Source organism: Corylus avellana, chromosome 1 (genome assembly GCF_965113065.1).
Source record: "Corylus avellana chromosome 1, dhCorAvel1.hap1.2, whole genome shotgun sequence".
Taxonomy (NCBI): Eukaryota; Viridiplantae; Streptophyta; class Magnoliopsida; order Fagales; family Betulaceae; genus Corylus; species Corylus avellana.
In genome coordinates, this window is record NC_142490.1 from 43,307,757 (window position 1) to 43,322,867 (window position 15,111).

General features: G+C 33.5%; 2 protein-coding genes across 2 annotated transcripts; one reads left to right on the plus strand and one right to left on the minus strand.

Annotated features, from left to right (window-relative positions):
- Positions 1–535: 535 nt before the first annotated feature.
- LOC132168887 (S-linalool synthase-like) lies at positions 536–6,040 on the minus strand. Its single transcript, XM_059579969.2, has 12 exons — positions 5,713–6,040; positions 5,160–5,352; positions 4,832–5,055; positions 4,387–4,510; positions 4,071–4,192; positions 3,746–3,975; positions 2,976–3,091; positions 2,752–2,850; positions 2,446–2,661; positions 2,214–2,343; positions 1,179–1,424; positions 536–1,062 (listed from the first exon to the last, which is right to left on the minus strand). Exons 1-12 carry the CDS (start codon positions 6,038–6,040, stop codon positions 556–558), a joined length of 2,535 nt encoding a protein of 844 aa, XP_059435952.2. The 3' UTR covers positions 536–555.
- A 7,993-nt stretch (positions 6,041–14,033) lies between these two features.
- On the plus strand, positions 14,034–14,719 carry LOC148589894 (uncharacterized). Its single transcript, XM_088515590.1, has 2 exons — positions 14,034–14,095; positions 14,203–14,719. Exons 1-2 carry the CDS (start codon positions 14,034–14,036, stop codon positions 14,717–14,719), a joined length of 579 nt encoding a protein of 192 aa, XP_088371716.1.
- Positions 14,720–15,111: the final 392 nt, after the last annotated feature.

Sequence of the window (15,111 nt, forward strand, 5' to 3'; positions counted from 1 at the left end):
CAACACATGAAAACAATTTAAAATGAGGGCAAAAGTGGAAGGAAAAAAAAATTAAAATGACACATACATGACTTGCACATGACCGTTGACCGTCAATTTTAACCCCTTTGACTGATGGAACGGGGCTTTTTGTAGTCAGGTGTCATAGTTGATAGTTCATGAGAAAAAAATGCCAAGACGCTATAATTCATGGGACAAAAGATAATTACTCCAAATCTTAAGTAGTTCTGAGAAGTTTTCTTAAAGTATAACTGTAAAAGTTAGGTAAAATAACAAAATACACACACATTATATTCATACATTAATATTTAGATAGAAATTAAAATCTGGCAAAAGTAATATTATGCATTCACTGAATTTTGATACATCAACTACATATTAATGGAGTCTTATTTTGAGAAATTACATGCGGATAATATACATTTGGACCTGAAATTATTTTTATTGTCTTAATTTGCTAGAGTACAAAACAATCTCTTTCTTCTTCACTATCATATATAATTTTAATGAAAATAGAAATCATCTCAGCCAGACTTTGGGTGGATCAGTAACGACTTAAGTGAAACAGAACCTAAATTTTGGCGGTATAAACATTTTCCCAGGTCCATAATCTGTTGAAGTAGACCAAGAAATTGGTCGTGTTGCAAAGCTTCTGCTCATGATGTAATATTGCTTGGAGGGGCGGTTGAAGTAGGAGTTGATTGTCGGATGTTCCTTCTTTGTTCCAGTTTGAAGATGCGGAAGAGGCTTCAGAGGCTTCGAGTTTCCAACTTCAAGAGGAAGGTAGAATGCTTTATTTATGTCTTGAAGCATTTCTGTGTTGGAATCGTATCGATTGGTAGAGTTGAAGAACATCTGAAATACTTTCAAACAAGATAGATGGAGATGCTTGCATGGCTTCGGCAAATCACTATATCCATCCATAAGAACATGTTGGAGAAACTCTTTCTTCTTTTTATCGAGTATCTCTCTCACAAAAGCGATTGAGTCTTCAATGCCTGCCTCCGGGTTTTCTTGTAAGTAGAGCAAAACCGAGTTTACTTTCCCTTCATCTTTTTCCTTCTGTCGTTTTGCACTTGTCATTAGATCCCTTAGAATATAGTACTATAAGATTGCCGGAACCAAACCAACTAAGAAGAAATATATATATATATATATATATATATAAAGTTAATTACCTGGTAGCTTTGTACGTCATTCAACAGACGAGCGATAAGCATGAGTAGTATTGTAATGCTTTCATACTGTTGTGGCCTTAGTTTGGAGATTGGTAAACTCGGGTTCAAGAAGCATGAAGCTGGAAGAACAAGGGTGTGTGTGGCTATCGACGTCATGCCAGTTTCAAGATACTCCTTCATTGAAGGTATGCTTCCAATTTTACCCCCCATGGATTCCGTAAACCACGAAGCAAACGTTTCATACCACTTCAATTCATACAAAACAAAAAAGACATTATTTGTCAGTTTATTAATAGATATGATATTTAATAGAAGGGTTAAATACTTAATACCCCTAGGGTTTCATTTCTTTACTTTTTCTCTTTTAGGATTTGATTTTTATCACAGGAGGTACCTGTGGTTTTGATAAAGACTAAATTGGTCATTCCGTCTATTGACCGTTAGTTGACTTAACGTAAGTCCACATCATTGACAAGTAAACAAATTAAAATTCGACATTTAGCATAAGTGGTCACGTCATCAGTAATGATGTAGCTACCTAATTAAATTTTTTATTTATTTTTAATTAAAAAACTATTTTTTTTCAAAAAAAAAAAAAAAATTGGGGTGGCCGTCTGGCCGAATCGGGGTGGCTGAGCCACCACGTATGGGGGTGGCCAAGCCACCCCTATCCGGCCAGATGGGGATGGCCAGGCCACCCCAAATTTTTTTTTTGTTTGAAAAAAAATATTTTTTTTTAATTTTTTTTTAAAAAATAAAAATTTAATTAGATGGCCACGTCGTCACTGATGACTTGGCCACTTATACCAAGTGTCAAATTTTAATTAGTCCACGTGTCAATAACGTGGACTTCCGTTAAGTCAACTAATTATCAATGGAAAGAATGACCAATTTGGTCTTTATCAAAACCACAGGTACTTCTTGTGATAAAAATCAAACCCTAAAAAAAAAAAAAAAAAAAAAAAATGAAACCCTATGGGAATATTAGGTATTTAACTCTTAATAGAATTGACGAATTTGTAGGTGTGGGCTTACTAGATCTTGAAGATTGTTTATTATGTCACGTCCTTGTTGTTGGAGGTATTGTGTTGCAATTTCACTTACAAGATTATCAAGGGCATCAAAGATAATCTTACTATGGCCGCTCAAACCCTTACCATCCCATCTGTTATATATATATATTCAATGAGAGAAATAGTAATTAATTAGAGGCAAAATGATGTTGTTCGATATTTTTGGGTAAAAATAAAATAAAATTGCTACCTACCTTTGAACTGCATCAGTGAGATCCTTCAACTGAATTAGAGAACCTTCCATGTCAAAGAAGTCATCAGCCACTGTAATAACTATTGCACTCTTTGCGACCATCATTCGTATTTGAGAATTGTAAGGCAAGGAAGTGCTGGAGGCAATAGCAAAGTAGCAATACGTAGTTTTCTCTCGACCAAATCCCATATCACTAAGACCCCAATCCTTGGACCACCTGTCTCGAAAAAGAAAGACATCGATTGTGAAGAAATTTGCGCATTAATTTATATATATTAATAAATCTATTTTGAAAGTATAGGTATACCTTTTCAGTTCCTCAAGTTCATTCTTGTATACTGACTGCCTAAATTCATAGTTTTGCATGGCAAGAAGTATAATTTCACCATTATGAGGGAGTGATAACCTGAGTTCAAAAGATCTGTTAGTGGGTGTAGAAATACTTTGATCTCTCTCTCTCTCTCTCTCTCTCTCTTTCTCTCTCTCTCTGCGGAAAGGACAGTAAATATTAAATTACAGTTGTTTATATACCTATGGAGAGAAGCCTTTCCCATCCAGAGAACATTGGAGTCCTTTTCTTCAATCCACATCCTATGTTCCAGGTGATCCAGTCGAGCAAACCATGGAAGACTCAACTCATGCTCAATCTAAGAGCATATTAATTAATTTGCAGTAAGAACGTAATGGTATTTCTTCTTTTATCTTTAAAACTAAAAGTATTGGCGAGTGCATGATTCATATAGCAATTCATTGAAATGTCACTTTAAAGATTTCATTTCAATTTTGTTGTTTTTGTTAGAAAAGTGATAGAAAACGGGAAATAGAAATGCTCTTAAGGTTAAGGTGCTCACGACATCGTCCACCAGATTATAATACATTTATATGCAAAGGGTTGCAACAAATATTTGTCCATGATATAATAGAGTGTTTGTTTACGTTGCAAAATGCAACCAAATCCTGAATTTTAGACCTATAGAGTAAGTGTTTGGACTATTATTGTTGGTAAAGGGTGCCATCAATGTGCCATTAGTGCCCTACAAATCACTACCATGCACAGTTGCAAGCGCGCGCGCGCACACACACACGTGGTCTGCATCCTTTGATTCGCACCGTACTAGAGTTTACACTACAAGTACAAGTATATATATCTAAGCATTGCTTTAAAGCAAATAGTTGATATGTGTTGGACATTTTAAATGCTAATTTGACTTCTTTTTTAAGTGAGATTCCCTTTCTTTCAAGGCTATTTAAAACATTCACAATTAACCTAATATATTATGTTAATAAAATGAATGAATTACCAATCTTGGCAAGTTTGATGATATAAAATGAGTTTGGTCTCTAGTTCCCACTGAAACAGTTTTCTCAAGTAATTTCTTTGAAAATGATCTAGCCTCCTGAAGGTCGTATTCTCCTGAAAACATGAGATCTGTAGCTCTATAGACATTAAACATTGCACTTGAGAAGTATCCATGGTTGTTTTCTATTTGATCTCGAATATCTTCATGTTGTAAGAACCAACAAAAGCTATCTGCACAAGCAAAAGATGCATATTTGGTTGAATTATGTATATATATACACGACAACATTTGAAAGAAAATAAGAAAGCTAGGTTTGTTAACATACCCGACGGTAAAGCATACCCATGCATGCGCAGGAGCCGAAATGCTAACGAGTCTTTAAATAGAGCTTGCTGTGCTGCAACTAAATTGCTTGGTTTTGCCCATGATTCTTGATTCATGTAATTCCTGAATGGTTATTCAATAAAGTTATAGAAAAAAAAAAACAAAAAACAAAAAAACAAAAACAAAACAAAAAAGCAAAAAAAAAAAACAAATATCTTTCTTTCATGCACTATATATATATATGTTAGGTTGGAGGGAAAACTGATTGATCGATTTCTTAAGCAAAGGATATATAAATGAAGGTGGGGTTTTGTTACCTGTAAACTTGTGCCAAAACCTTTTCCGTCTCTTCGATGAAACGCTCAGCCAGACCCAACCTGAATACTTGGTTGACCATGCAAAGCTTTATGAGCTCTTCATCCATGGGATACGTTGCTGGAACTGCCATAAAAATAATTAAACTTTTATCACAAAAAAGAAAAATAGATTGAAATTAAGGAGAAATTAGCAGTTAATATTAAATTACTACTTGTTTTAAAAGGTTAAGTTTATAAAAATAGTAAATTTAATCATTTAATTAATATTTTAACATTCACCGTAGAATATTTAATTGAAATGGGGTGACCAAGACAAAGTTTGTACATAACTTTTAGTTATGGTATCGCGCTAAGCGACCAGTTATCTTCAAAACTTAAACTTATAAAAAATAATAAATTTAATTATTTAATTAATAAAATCATAAAGGTAAAGAAGCCTTCTAACCTCCACCATCACATGATCTTTGAACAAGTGATAGTAGATAAGCCACGCAGTGTTTGTTTCCAGTGGCCATAAATGCAGATGCTGTGGCGGAGGGGGATTGGAACAAAGACCCATCGCTGCTCAAATGCTTGATTATATCATTTTCATCAATCTCATAAGCTGCAGGCAGTGCTTCAAGATATGAAAACAATGGCAAACTTTGGTACGTCTCCGCATCTTTCTCCCTACAACGAAAGAAATCATGCAAATTAATTACGTTTCTTGTTTTTATCAAACATCATGCATAAACCAATCAAAACAAAATTAAAAGACAAACAAAGGATCCTACTTTTCAAGAATTTGTTGCCGCGTGTTGAATAGTTCTGAGATGACTCCGTTTGACCCAGGGAGGAAGACAAGCCGCACACCAACTGTACGTGCAAGTTCAACCATCCCTGGGAAAACGATGGCAAACCAGCGGGGAACGTGGTTGTCCATTTCTTCAAGTAGCTTCTCGGTGTTTGCCTCAATAAATGCCAACCCTGAATTGAAAATAAGTTAAATTCCAATTAGTTTATCAAGTTAAAAAAATAAAAAATAAAAAGTAATTGGCAAAAACTTTTTTAAATGTTGGAAAAACTTTCAAAAAGTTCTCTCGCAATAGACTTCCGTACTGTTTCCTAAACTAAGTAAACTAAAGTGTTATCCTAAATCTTGGATAGCACTTTCTCTTTTGTGCGATTCTCACTGCCTATGTTTCTTCTGTGCCGCTCTCAACCCAATTAAAATAGCTACATTGAATTTTCATCGCATGCCTTTTTATTAAGAAAAAAAAAAAATATTATGATATATATATATATATATATATATATATATATATATATTTCACAGCATGCATGTACCTTTTTCTACACATACTGTCCCGACATTCCACTTTTTGAGTGCAACAATGCAAGCAAGAGTTGTAGGAAGGCACTCATTGGTGGGCATGCCATGGGAATCAGAGTCTCCCCAGTAGCCTTCATCCTTCTGGTTGTGAAGCACCCAATCCAAGCAATTCTTGAACATGGGTTGGGAAGGTTGGTGTGGATCTGGAATCATGGCTAGCCATGCAGTGTCATAAGCAGAAGGAGAAATGAAGGAGTAGGGATCACAATTTGATGAGAACATCTTTTCCTTCATCTCATTAACTAGAGATTGGATTGAGGATTGTACTGATGATAAATCCATGATACCAAATTAAAGATAAGCTAGCTAGCCAAGGATCAATAGTAATTAGTTTATTGTATTATGAAATGGGTGTGAGTGAACATGAGCATGCAACGTATGCTTTTTATAATATCACACATGAACTGTTCTAAGAGATTCAAATGTTTGAAAATACCGTAAATACGGCTTTGTAAATTGCATGTGTTCACATAGGTGAGGCCGAATCATTGCAGACACGTAGGACCTAGTAACAGTAGAGTATTCAATTCACATTGAGCACTTCAAAATTTCTCTCCACTAAACTCTAAAAATAGAGTCAAATATAATTTTGTTGATTTAGGTAACCACTTTTCAAAATCTGAACATCAAACTGACTGAATATTTCTTTACTTTAATTAAATATTGTTTCTTATTAATTAGTAAAACCAACTACCAATATGAAACTAAATATTGTAGTTTAATAGGTCGATCCCTAGATTACCTAGCATTTCCCTTTAACAGTAATAATCACCATAAATGGTGTGGCCAGTCCCTACCTTGCACGTCACACCTTCTCATTTCACAATGGATTATCATGACGTTGGTTCTGGGCCGTTCATTTGAATTAGAAAAAAGTGTTGGACATAGGGCAGCACATCTCAATCGGAATCCTGGAGCCACAATATATATATTGTGAATCATGCCATGGGCATCACACATTCACACTCTCCCCAAACTCGCTTTCCTCGTGGTTCAATAGGTCGATCCATAGATTAATTATACCTAGCATTCCCCTTTAACAATAATAATCACCATAAATGGCATGACCAGTCCCTACCTCGCACGTCACACCTTCTCATTTCACAATGGATTATCATGACGTTGGTTCTGGGCGCGCCGTTCATTTGAATTAGAAAAAAGTGTTGGACATATTGAAGTGAAATTTCAAGACAACGAAATTTGTAGGGACTGTTTGGAGAACGGTCGATCGAGAGATCCAAATCCTTTCAATGCATGTCCTTTTTTTTTTTTTTTTTTTTAATTGAATAGGGAAAATGGTTACAGGGAGAGGATCTTTTCCGCTCCTACAAAGAAGGAGTGAACGATCCTAAAAACAAAAATGGGGTGAGTTTCCCAACAATAAATTTAAATAAAAAAATAACAAGAATATAAACAAATGATAGGAATCCTTTTTTCCAGCTTAGTTGTATCACATGCATAATGATCCAAATCCGCAGACCCATGCCCAAATTTCAAATGCAAGGGTCCATTGAATAGACCTGTCTACATGTACCGTTATCCATGAAAATTATTGAACAAACAATATAATTGAAAATTTATTGAATTTCACAAATTCAATAATAAATTTACATGTATGAAATTGACGAGGATTCAATGTTTCTTATTCTATCTTTTAAAACAGTATCGAAGAAAAACAAATCTGACTTTTATTCTAATTTTAATTTTAATTGATCAAAGAATTTCATAGCGTCAAAAATTCTTGACAAGTGACAAGTGACAATGAAAGTCGGCGCCGGTTTTTGAGAAATTAATATATGTGTTTTCATGTGTCTCAAGGAGTAGTATTTTTATGCTTCAAGAATTTACAATTTTGAAAAGCAAGCACATTTTGGGTTCGTGTTTGATAAACGATTTTATTGTGGTGTTGGTTTGATATTGTAGCAAAAATTGATTAATGTAAAAAAAAGTAAGAATTTTTTTTTTTTTTTTTTTTTTTTTTTTAAAGTGAAAAAAGTAAGAATATTTGATATGGAAAACTGAAATAATTTTGTTTTGTACTAATTTTTTAATTGAAATAGTAATAAAAAGTGATTGATGTGATATAAAAAGTAAGAATGTTAGAAAAATAAAAATAAAAAAGTGGGATTTTTGTACCTTTGCCAAACCTTTACCAAACGATAATGTGATGGAGAAGGTCATCGCATTGCCTTCAGTATGATTTTTGATTAGTTAATTCCATCATTTTTCCTTTTTCTCAAATGGAGCCTTCATCCATATGCATATATAGGATAACACACATTAATTAAATAAACCTATTAGGGACAACAAGCATTTGGCTCATTAGCGTCCAGATGATTACTGGCGACATTAAAGTCGCCACTAATAAGGGTTTCATTAGTTGGAATTTGTGTCGCTGCTAATATTAGATGCAAAAGAGTAAAAAATTGATATTAGTGTCAACTTTTTGGTTGACGCTAATAAGTTCCTGCTAATAACTTAGCAGGAATTTTTTTTTCCTTTGCAGGTCGTGGTGGAAAACCATAAACTATTAACAGCGACATTTGAACGTTCGTGCTAATGAGTGGTCAATAGTAGCGACATATGAATATATGCCTTGTTGGAAGGGCTGCTCCTTGTTTGAAGCAACTTAAGTGATGTTACGATAGTTGACCGCAAACTGGTAGTCTAGCTAAAAAAATCTACCAAGAGAGAGAAAAGTAATAGGCAAAGGTGATTCGCCAGAAGTATTAGCGAGTAGCACTCCGATGCTTTAGTTGGTGGAGTATTCTTGAAGGGAGTGGAAAGTGATTAGGAAGAATAGTTAGTGTGTTTGGCAAAAGGACTTGAAAAAAAAGAGTGGACGAAGCTGTAGCAAATTTGGTTGATGTAAGAAAAATAGAAAAAATGTTTTGTATGAAAAAAATAAAAATAAAAATTTTGTAGTGATTTTTTTATTTGAAAGGTAATAAAAAGTGATTGATGTAATATAAAAATTAAAAATGTTATAATTGATTTTGAAATGAATCTTCTAGGTCTTTGGGTCCAATCTAGTCCGATCCTTTGGCAAACAGTGCCAAAAATTTACCTGCTTACAATGGACTCCTATTTATAGGATAGAGGGTATAATAATCCACTAGAAATTAAAAAAAAAAAAAAAAAACTAATTCACGTTGTTTTTTAAATGAAGTGAACAGTGAAACTTTTTTTTCATGTCATTTTTCGTAGGTCGCGTACGGTAGGGCCGAAAAGTTTTTAAGGTATAATACAGACACAACTTAAACCCAACTTTGACTTAACTTTTAGACCAAAATTTCTCTCTCTCTCTCTAGTTTAAGGCTCTCTCTCTCCTCCACAGGCAGTTTTTTTTTTTTTTTTTTTTTTTCTAAACTTAAGAGAAAAGTTGAGCCAAAGTTGAGTTTAAGTTGTGCCTCGATCATTTTTTAATTTTTTTTGACGTCCCTTTTTTTTCTAAAGGACAAGAGTTTATCTGTTTATGTAATAATTTTTTTTTAAAAATGGTTGCTGATATTTTCTCAACAACCAAATAGTAAACAAAACCCCAATATAATGCCAGACAAATTTTTTTTTTTTTTTAAATTTTTTAATATTAAAAAAAAAATTAAACATGCCGGCGTTGTGTTTATCTTGACCCAATTGCATGTGTTCACATAGGTGGGGCCGAATCATGGCAGACACGTAGGACCTAGTAACAATATTAGAGTATTCAATTCACATTGAGCTCGTCAAAATTTCTATACATTTAACTCTAAAAATAGAGTTAAATATAATTTTGTTGATTTAGCTAGCCACTTTTCAAAATCTAAACATTAAACTCTCTAAATATTTCTTTACTTTAACTAAATATTGTTTCTTATTAGTAAAATCAACTACCAATATGAAACTAACTTTATTGCCCAGTTGGTATATATATATATATATATATATATATATAAACTCTTTTGTTTTTCTTTTTAGCCCTACAAACAAAATTAAAAGTTTTAATTAAATTATCACTTATGTTAAAAGTTTAAGCTAATACAAATAGGTAATTTAATCATTTAATCAAAACTTTAACATTATCCCTCATGTGTGAACTCAAACTCCATTTTAATATGTAAAATCTATAGAATATTATTTAATTGAAATAAGGGTAAATAATAGAGTCAAGATTCAAACTCAACAAACACTCTAGAGTATGTCGCCGGTAGGTATAGCTCCTTAGGATTTTTACGTTGAACATTATTAAGAAATTTTCATCGAATCAATGGACCATAATTGAAGATAAATACTATATATGATAGACTGAAAGAAATAAAAATGAAGTTTATCATCCTATGATTGACTGCCAAAAATAGAGAAGATACTGAAGCAACATTTTTTAAAAAAAAAAAAAAATTATGAATAAGACATTAAAGAAATTTAAATTTCTTAGAGGACAGATTAAATGGAAAAATAAAAAATAAATAGACTAGTATGAATCCAAGTGCTCTACTAAGTCAAAAACATCATGCCAAGTTGCTAATCAGCTAGACAATGAACTTCAACGTCTAAATTAATGTACAGGGCCCCTATGGTCCGGACGAAATGCAAATCACCTTTTTTACTGTACCTACTTACCAATCGACACATCATCCCTCAAAGAAAAATGTAAAAAAAAAAAAAAAAAAAAAAAAAAGAGCACAAATACACCAAATTAATCAAAGCCACCCCAACCCACCCACCCACAACAAGGTTTGGCTAGACCCACACCCTTGAACCCGCATAGACCAGACCCACGGCGTGGGTCTTGTGTGGCTGTCGTGACCCACGACAAAACCCGCAGGTCGTGACCCTAACTCGCCTCAAAACCATTTTTTAATGTCTAAAATCAGTTTCTAATTTCTCAAAACTTGTTTATAATGTCTTAAACTCGTTTTTATATCAAATCTAAAATATTGAGGTGAAAATTTATTCTTTTAAGAGATTTTATCAACTTAAATGTCAAATTAATCAAAGACAATAACTCGCGGGCAGGAGTGGCTGGTCTGGCCATACATTAATGTAACCAAAATTCTTTTATATGTTGACCTCGATCTTGGCGTGATGTGTACGTTAATTCATGAACTTCTGTTACCCAAAAAGATTTATTTAAAAAAAAAAAAAAAAATTGAAGACGAAACTAATGGAAATTAGAAAAAAAGAAAAAGGGTCTATTTGACTCATTTTTCTCCCTCTCGCTGTCGCACATCTTTTTCTCTGTTTTTATCTCTAGCTATCACGCGCAATTAGCTGTGTCTTTTTCTTGGCATTTTTTAAAAGACCCAAATACAAGTCAGTCAATGAAAAATTATTTTTTGAAGAAAATTACTTTTTCAGTGTTTGTTGTGTACTTACGAAAAATTACAAATATTTCTTTATATTTTAATTTAATTATATTACCTTATAAAAATCAAGTTTTATTCACAACATAAAAAATTTGAGCTCCGGAGTGGTTTTAGATTTGAGAATAAAAAGCTCATTATAATTTTTTTTTTTTTTTTAAAAAAAAAAAAATGTTTTTCATTAATTAGTACTAAAAAGTACAAAATATATATATATTGGAAAATACTAAGTATTCTTATGGTGTTTTTTTAACTGTAATGTGACATTTAAAATTACTAAAAGATTAAAAGTCAATAATGATAATTTCAAATTGAACAATAATTTTAAAAGCTACATTACAATTAAAAAAATACCAAAAAAACACATAACATTTCTCATATATATATATATATATATATATATATATATATACTTTTTGGGACCACAAATGAAGCTTGAGAGAATTGTCTATCACATATATGAACATTGGCAGTGTTTGCGAAAGAGCTGGCGCTGGCACTGTAGCATACTTTTTTAGGAATATGTGTTTAATTGGTTTTAGTGAAAAAGTTTTGTAAAGAAAAGTGAAAAAATATATTTTATATGAAAAAATGTAAAAAATTTGTTGTGTAATAATTTTTTTATTTAAATAATAAAAAAAAATGATTGATTTAGTATAAAAATAAAAATATTATGATTAATTTTAAGGTGAAATTTTTTATTTTTTAGATTGAGGCCGGCCCTGGTACAATGCCAGCCCTGGGCCATTGACAAACAGGGCCAATTATGAACAAAAGGAGTCAGGTTGGGCCTCAGCTGATGTCATAGCTAATGTCATCTTGATGAATATATACTTTTTGGGACCACAAATGAAGCCTGAGAGAACTTTGTCCATCACGTATATGAACAAAAGTAGTCAGGCTGGGCCTCAGCTGATGTCATCTTGATGACAGCTGGCGTCTAGCGAAGCTGAGTCACAACCAATAGACGCACATGTCCATAATTAACGGATAAATCAAAGTTGTTTTCCAGGTTATGGTGATAACAGAGATCAAGTTGTTGGAGACTTTCAATATATTCTTTTGTGTCGTGCGTTTTTTAATTGGTACAAGACTTTGCTATTCAGTTTTTTTTTTTAATTTTTTTTTTTTTTTTTTATGGTTGAGCCGTAAAAAACCTCTTGTACTGTAATAAAGTTTTTGCAAAATAAAAATAAGGTCAAAGGGTTTGATACTTAAGTTAGTACGTTTATTCGTGAATAAAAAATATAATGAAAATTTGCCTCTAATTATCTATGAACTAGTATGTGTTGAGTGCGGTATGTGAGAAATGAGAGGGAGTGAGGGTCGACAGAGAAAGAGACGTGAGAGAGGTGAGAGAGGGAGAGACGGGTATCTCTCTCTTGGTTTTTGCTATAGAGGCCTTGTGTGGAGGAAGGAGATAGACCATTCTTGTCCTCTCACCTTCTATTTAAGAGAATCAAAGTAAGATGTATATGTGTTATTAAGTGAGTGAGTGGTGACATATTGTAAATAGGTGTGAAATGGAGTGGGACCCATTAGGAGTATTTTCTGCCTAACACTTTGTAATTGGTGAATGTAATAAAGGTGTAGATGATTTGTGGCATCTCACATTGTTTGAGTGAGAAAGATTATGTACTTATATAGAGTATGCTTTCTTTAAATGATATATACGAGGTTTTTTGGGGTAAACTTAATAACAAAACCGTGCAAGTTGAAGCCCAAAGCAAATAATACATCCCACTTACTTGGAACGAAGTGTTACATGATATATTTTGATATTTGTCTTATTTGTTAGTGTTAGCGTTATTTTTGTGCAATCTTCATTCTATAGCCACTAGGCTAAGAGATATCTTTAGCCTTTATCTATGTAATGTGTGTTGTAAGTGCATTAGTAAGTATTGAGTCTCATATTAAAAAAGCAATATATATATATATATATATATATATATATATAAAAGTGGACTTAAGTTTATTAGCTTTTGAACTAAAGTGGTGTTCAATATATATATATATATATATATATTAATATGTTCTTAGTAAAACTCCATAATCGATTATATTTTCAACAAATAGTATCAAAGTTATGGTTAACTTTTAGCTTTCTAAGACAAGTATCTGAACGCGTCTAATTCAAGAGTTGTTGGACAACTCACACCAATGGCGGAGCACGGGGTGCTGCAGTACCCCAAAGATTTTTTTTTAAAAAAATTGCTGTTAGTCATATAGAGAAACTGAAAAATAAGAAGAAAAAAAAACAAACAGAGAAAGAGGCAAGAGCGGCACCACACCTGCAGGAGAGAAAGTGGAAAAGTAAGAGAGAGAGAAAGTGAAAGAGAGATATTACTACTTACTAGATTAGTTTGGCTTTTTAGGGAGTTTGGGAGTTGTGGGCACATGGGCAGCAGTTGTTGCCTTGTTGGAGTGAGTGACGAGTGGCAATGTGTTTTTTTTTTTTTTTTTTTTTTCATAAAGTGGTCCAAATTTGGTAGGAACCCTAAGGTTAAGTTGTTTTTTTATTTTAGATTATTGAAATTGACGGATAAGTGTTATTAATTGACCCAAAATCATGTCTACAATTTAATTTGTTTTTATATTTCTTAACACAGAATAATGGCTCCTGCTCGAAACCCATGGCAGATAGGGGGTATGGGGCCTGATATGGAAATTAAAAATACCCAATGCAGAAAAGAATTTTCTTTGGAGAGTCTGCCATGAGATCCTTCCGACGAAGAGATGTTTGTTTCAACGCAAGATCCTCCCTGATGCCTCATGTCCTTTATGTTTTATAGAAGATGAAACCTGCCTTCATGCATTGTGGGACTGCCCTGCGGCACGGGATGCATGCGGTGGGAGTCTGAAGAAATTCCAGAAATACTCATGGAGCGGTCCAACATTTCGTCAGCTAGTGGAGGAAATTTTTATTAATTGTAATGAGGAGGAAATATGTTTTTTCGTGGGACTGGCTAAACGTTTATGGTTCTGACGGAACGAGGTTGTGCATGGGGGACCCTTCACTCACCCTACTGTTTTGGTCCAACAAGTTCTTTCTTTCCATCTGGAGTATACTAAGATTAATGCTATCGAACCTTGTCAACTCAGAGTGGAAACCACTCCCAGGTGGGAGGCTCCAGATCGGGGTGTTTGGAAATTGAATTGGGATGCGGCCTTATGTCCGAAGCGCGGCATAGCTGGGATGGGGGTGGTAATCCGAAATTCAGACGGGGAAGTAGTGGCTGTGAGATGCATAATAAAGACGGGGTTCACTGACCCTCTGGTTGTAGAAGCATGGGCAGGAGTCCAAGCGTTAATCTTCGGGAGAGAACTGGAGTTGAGTCACATTGTGCTCAAAGGCGATGCGAAGATAGTTGTGGATGCTCTTACCCATGCCGAATCTAATTGGAGCAAGATAGGCCATCAGATTGCAGATATGAAGATTTTGTTGGAAGCTTTTCCCCAATGGTCAGCTCAAGCAGTGGGACGTGCAGCTAATAACGCTGCTCATGTCATGGCCCGAATGGCTGTAAAGGAAAATATGGGGAGAACGTGGAGAGATGGTTACCCGGAATGTATTCATGATATTATTGTGGAGGAGCGGTTTACTCCTCCTTCTGATTGATTCAATAAAGTGACCATGATCTTATTCTCAAAAAAAAAAAAAAAAAAAAAAAAATCACTCAACACAAGTTACACTTTTGATGTTAGTTTTCTAAGCTCGATTCCTAATCTAAGTGGAAAATTTAAGGTTATTAGAATTTAAATATTTAATTGGAAAGTTTGAAACATGAATTACTATTATATTATATTGTTCTTCATGGCTGTTAGTTACTAGCTGTTAGTTAAAATTGATATTGATTGAATGGATTGACTTATTTTAAAAAAATTATTGTCATCAATGGATTGATTTGAAAATATTTCTTCTTTTCTTAATGGAGATTAGCCTTTTCAGAATACGGTATTTTACTCTCTTATTTTTTTAAGTCTTCAAAAAATTAATTGAAAATTTGGTTT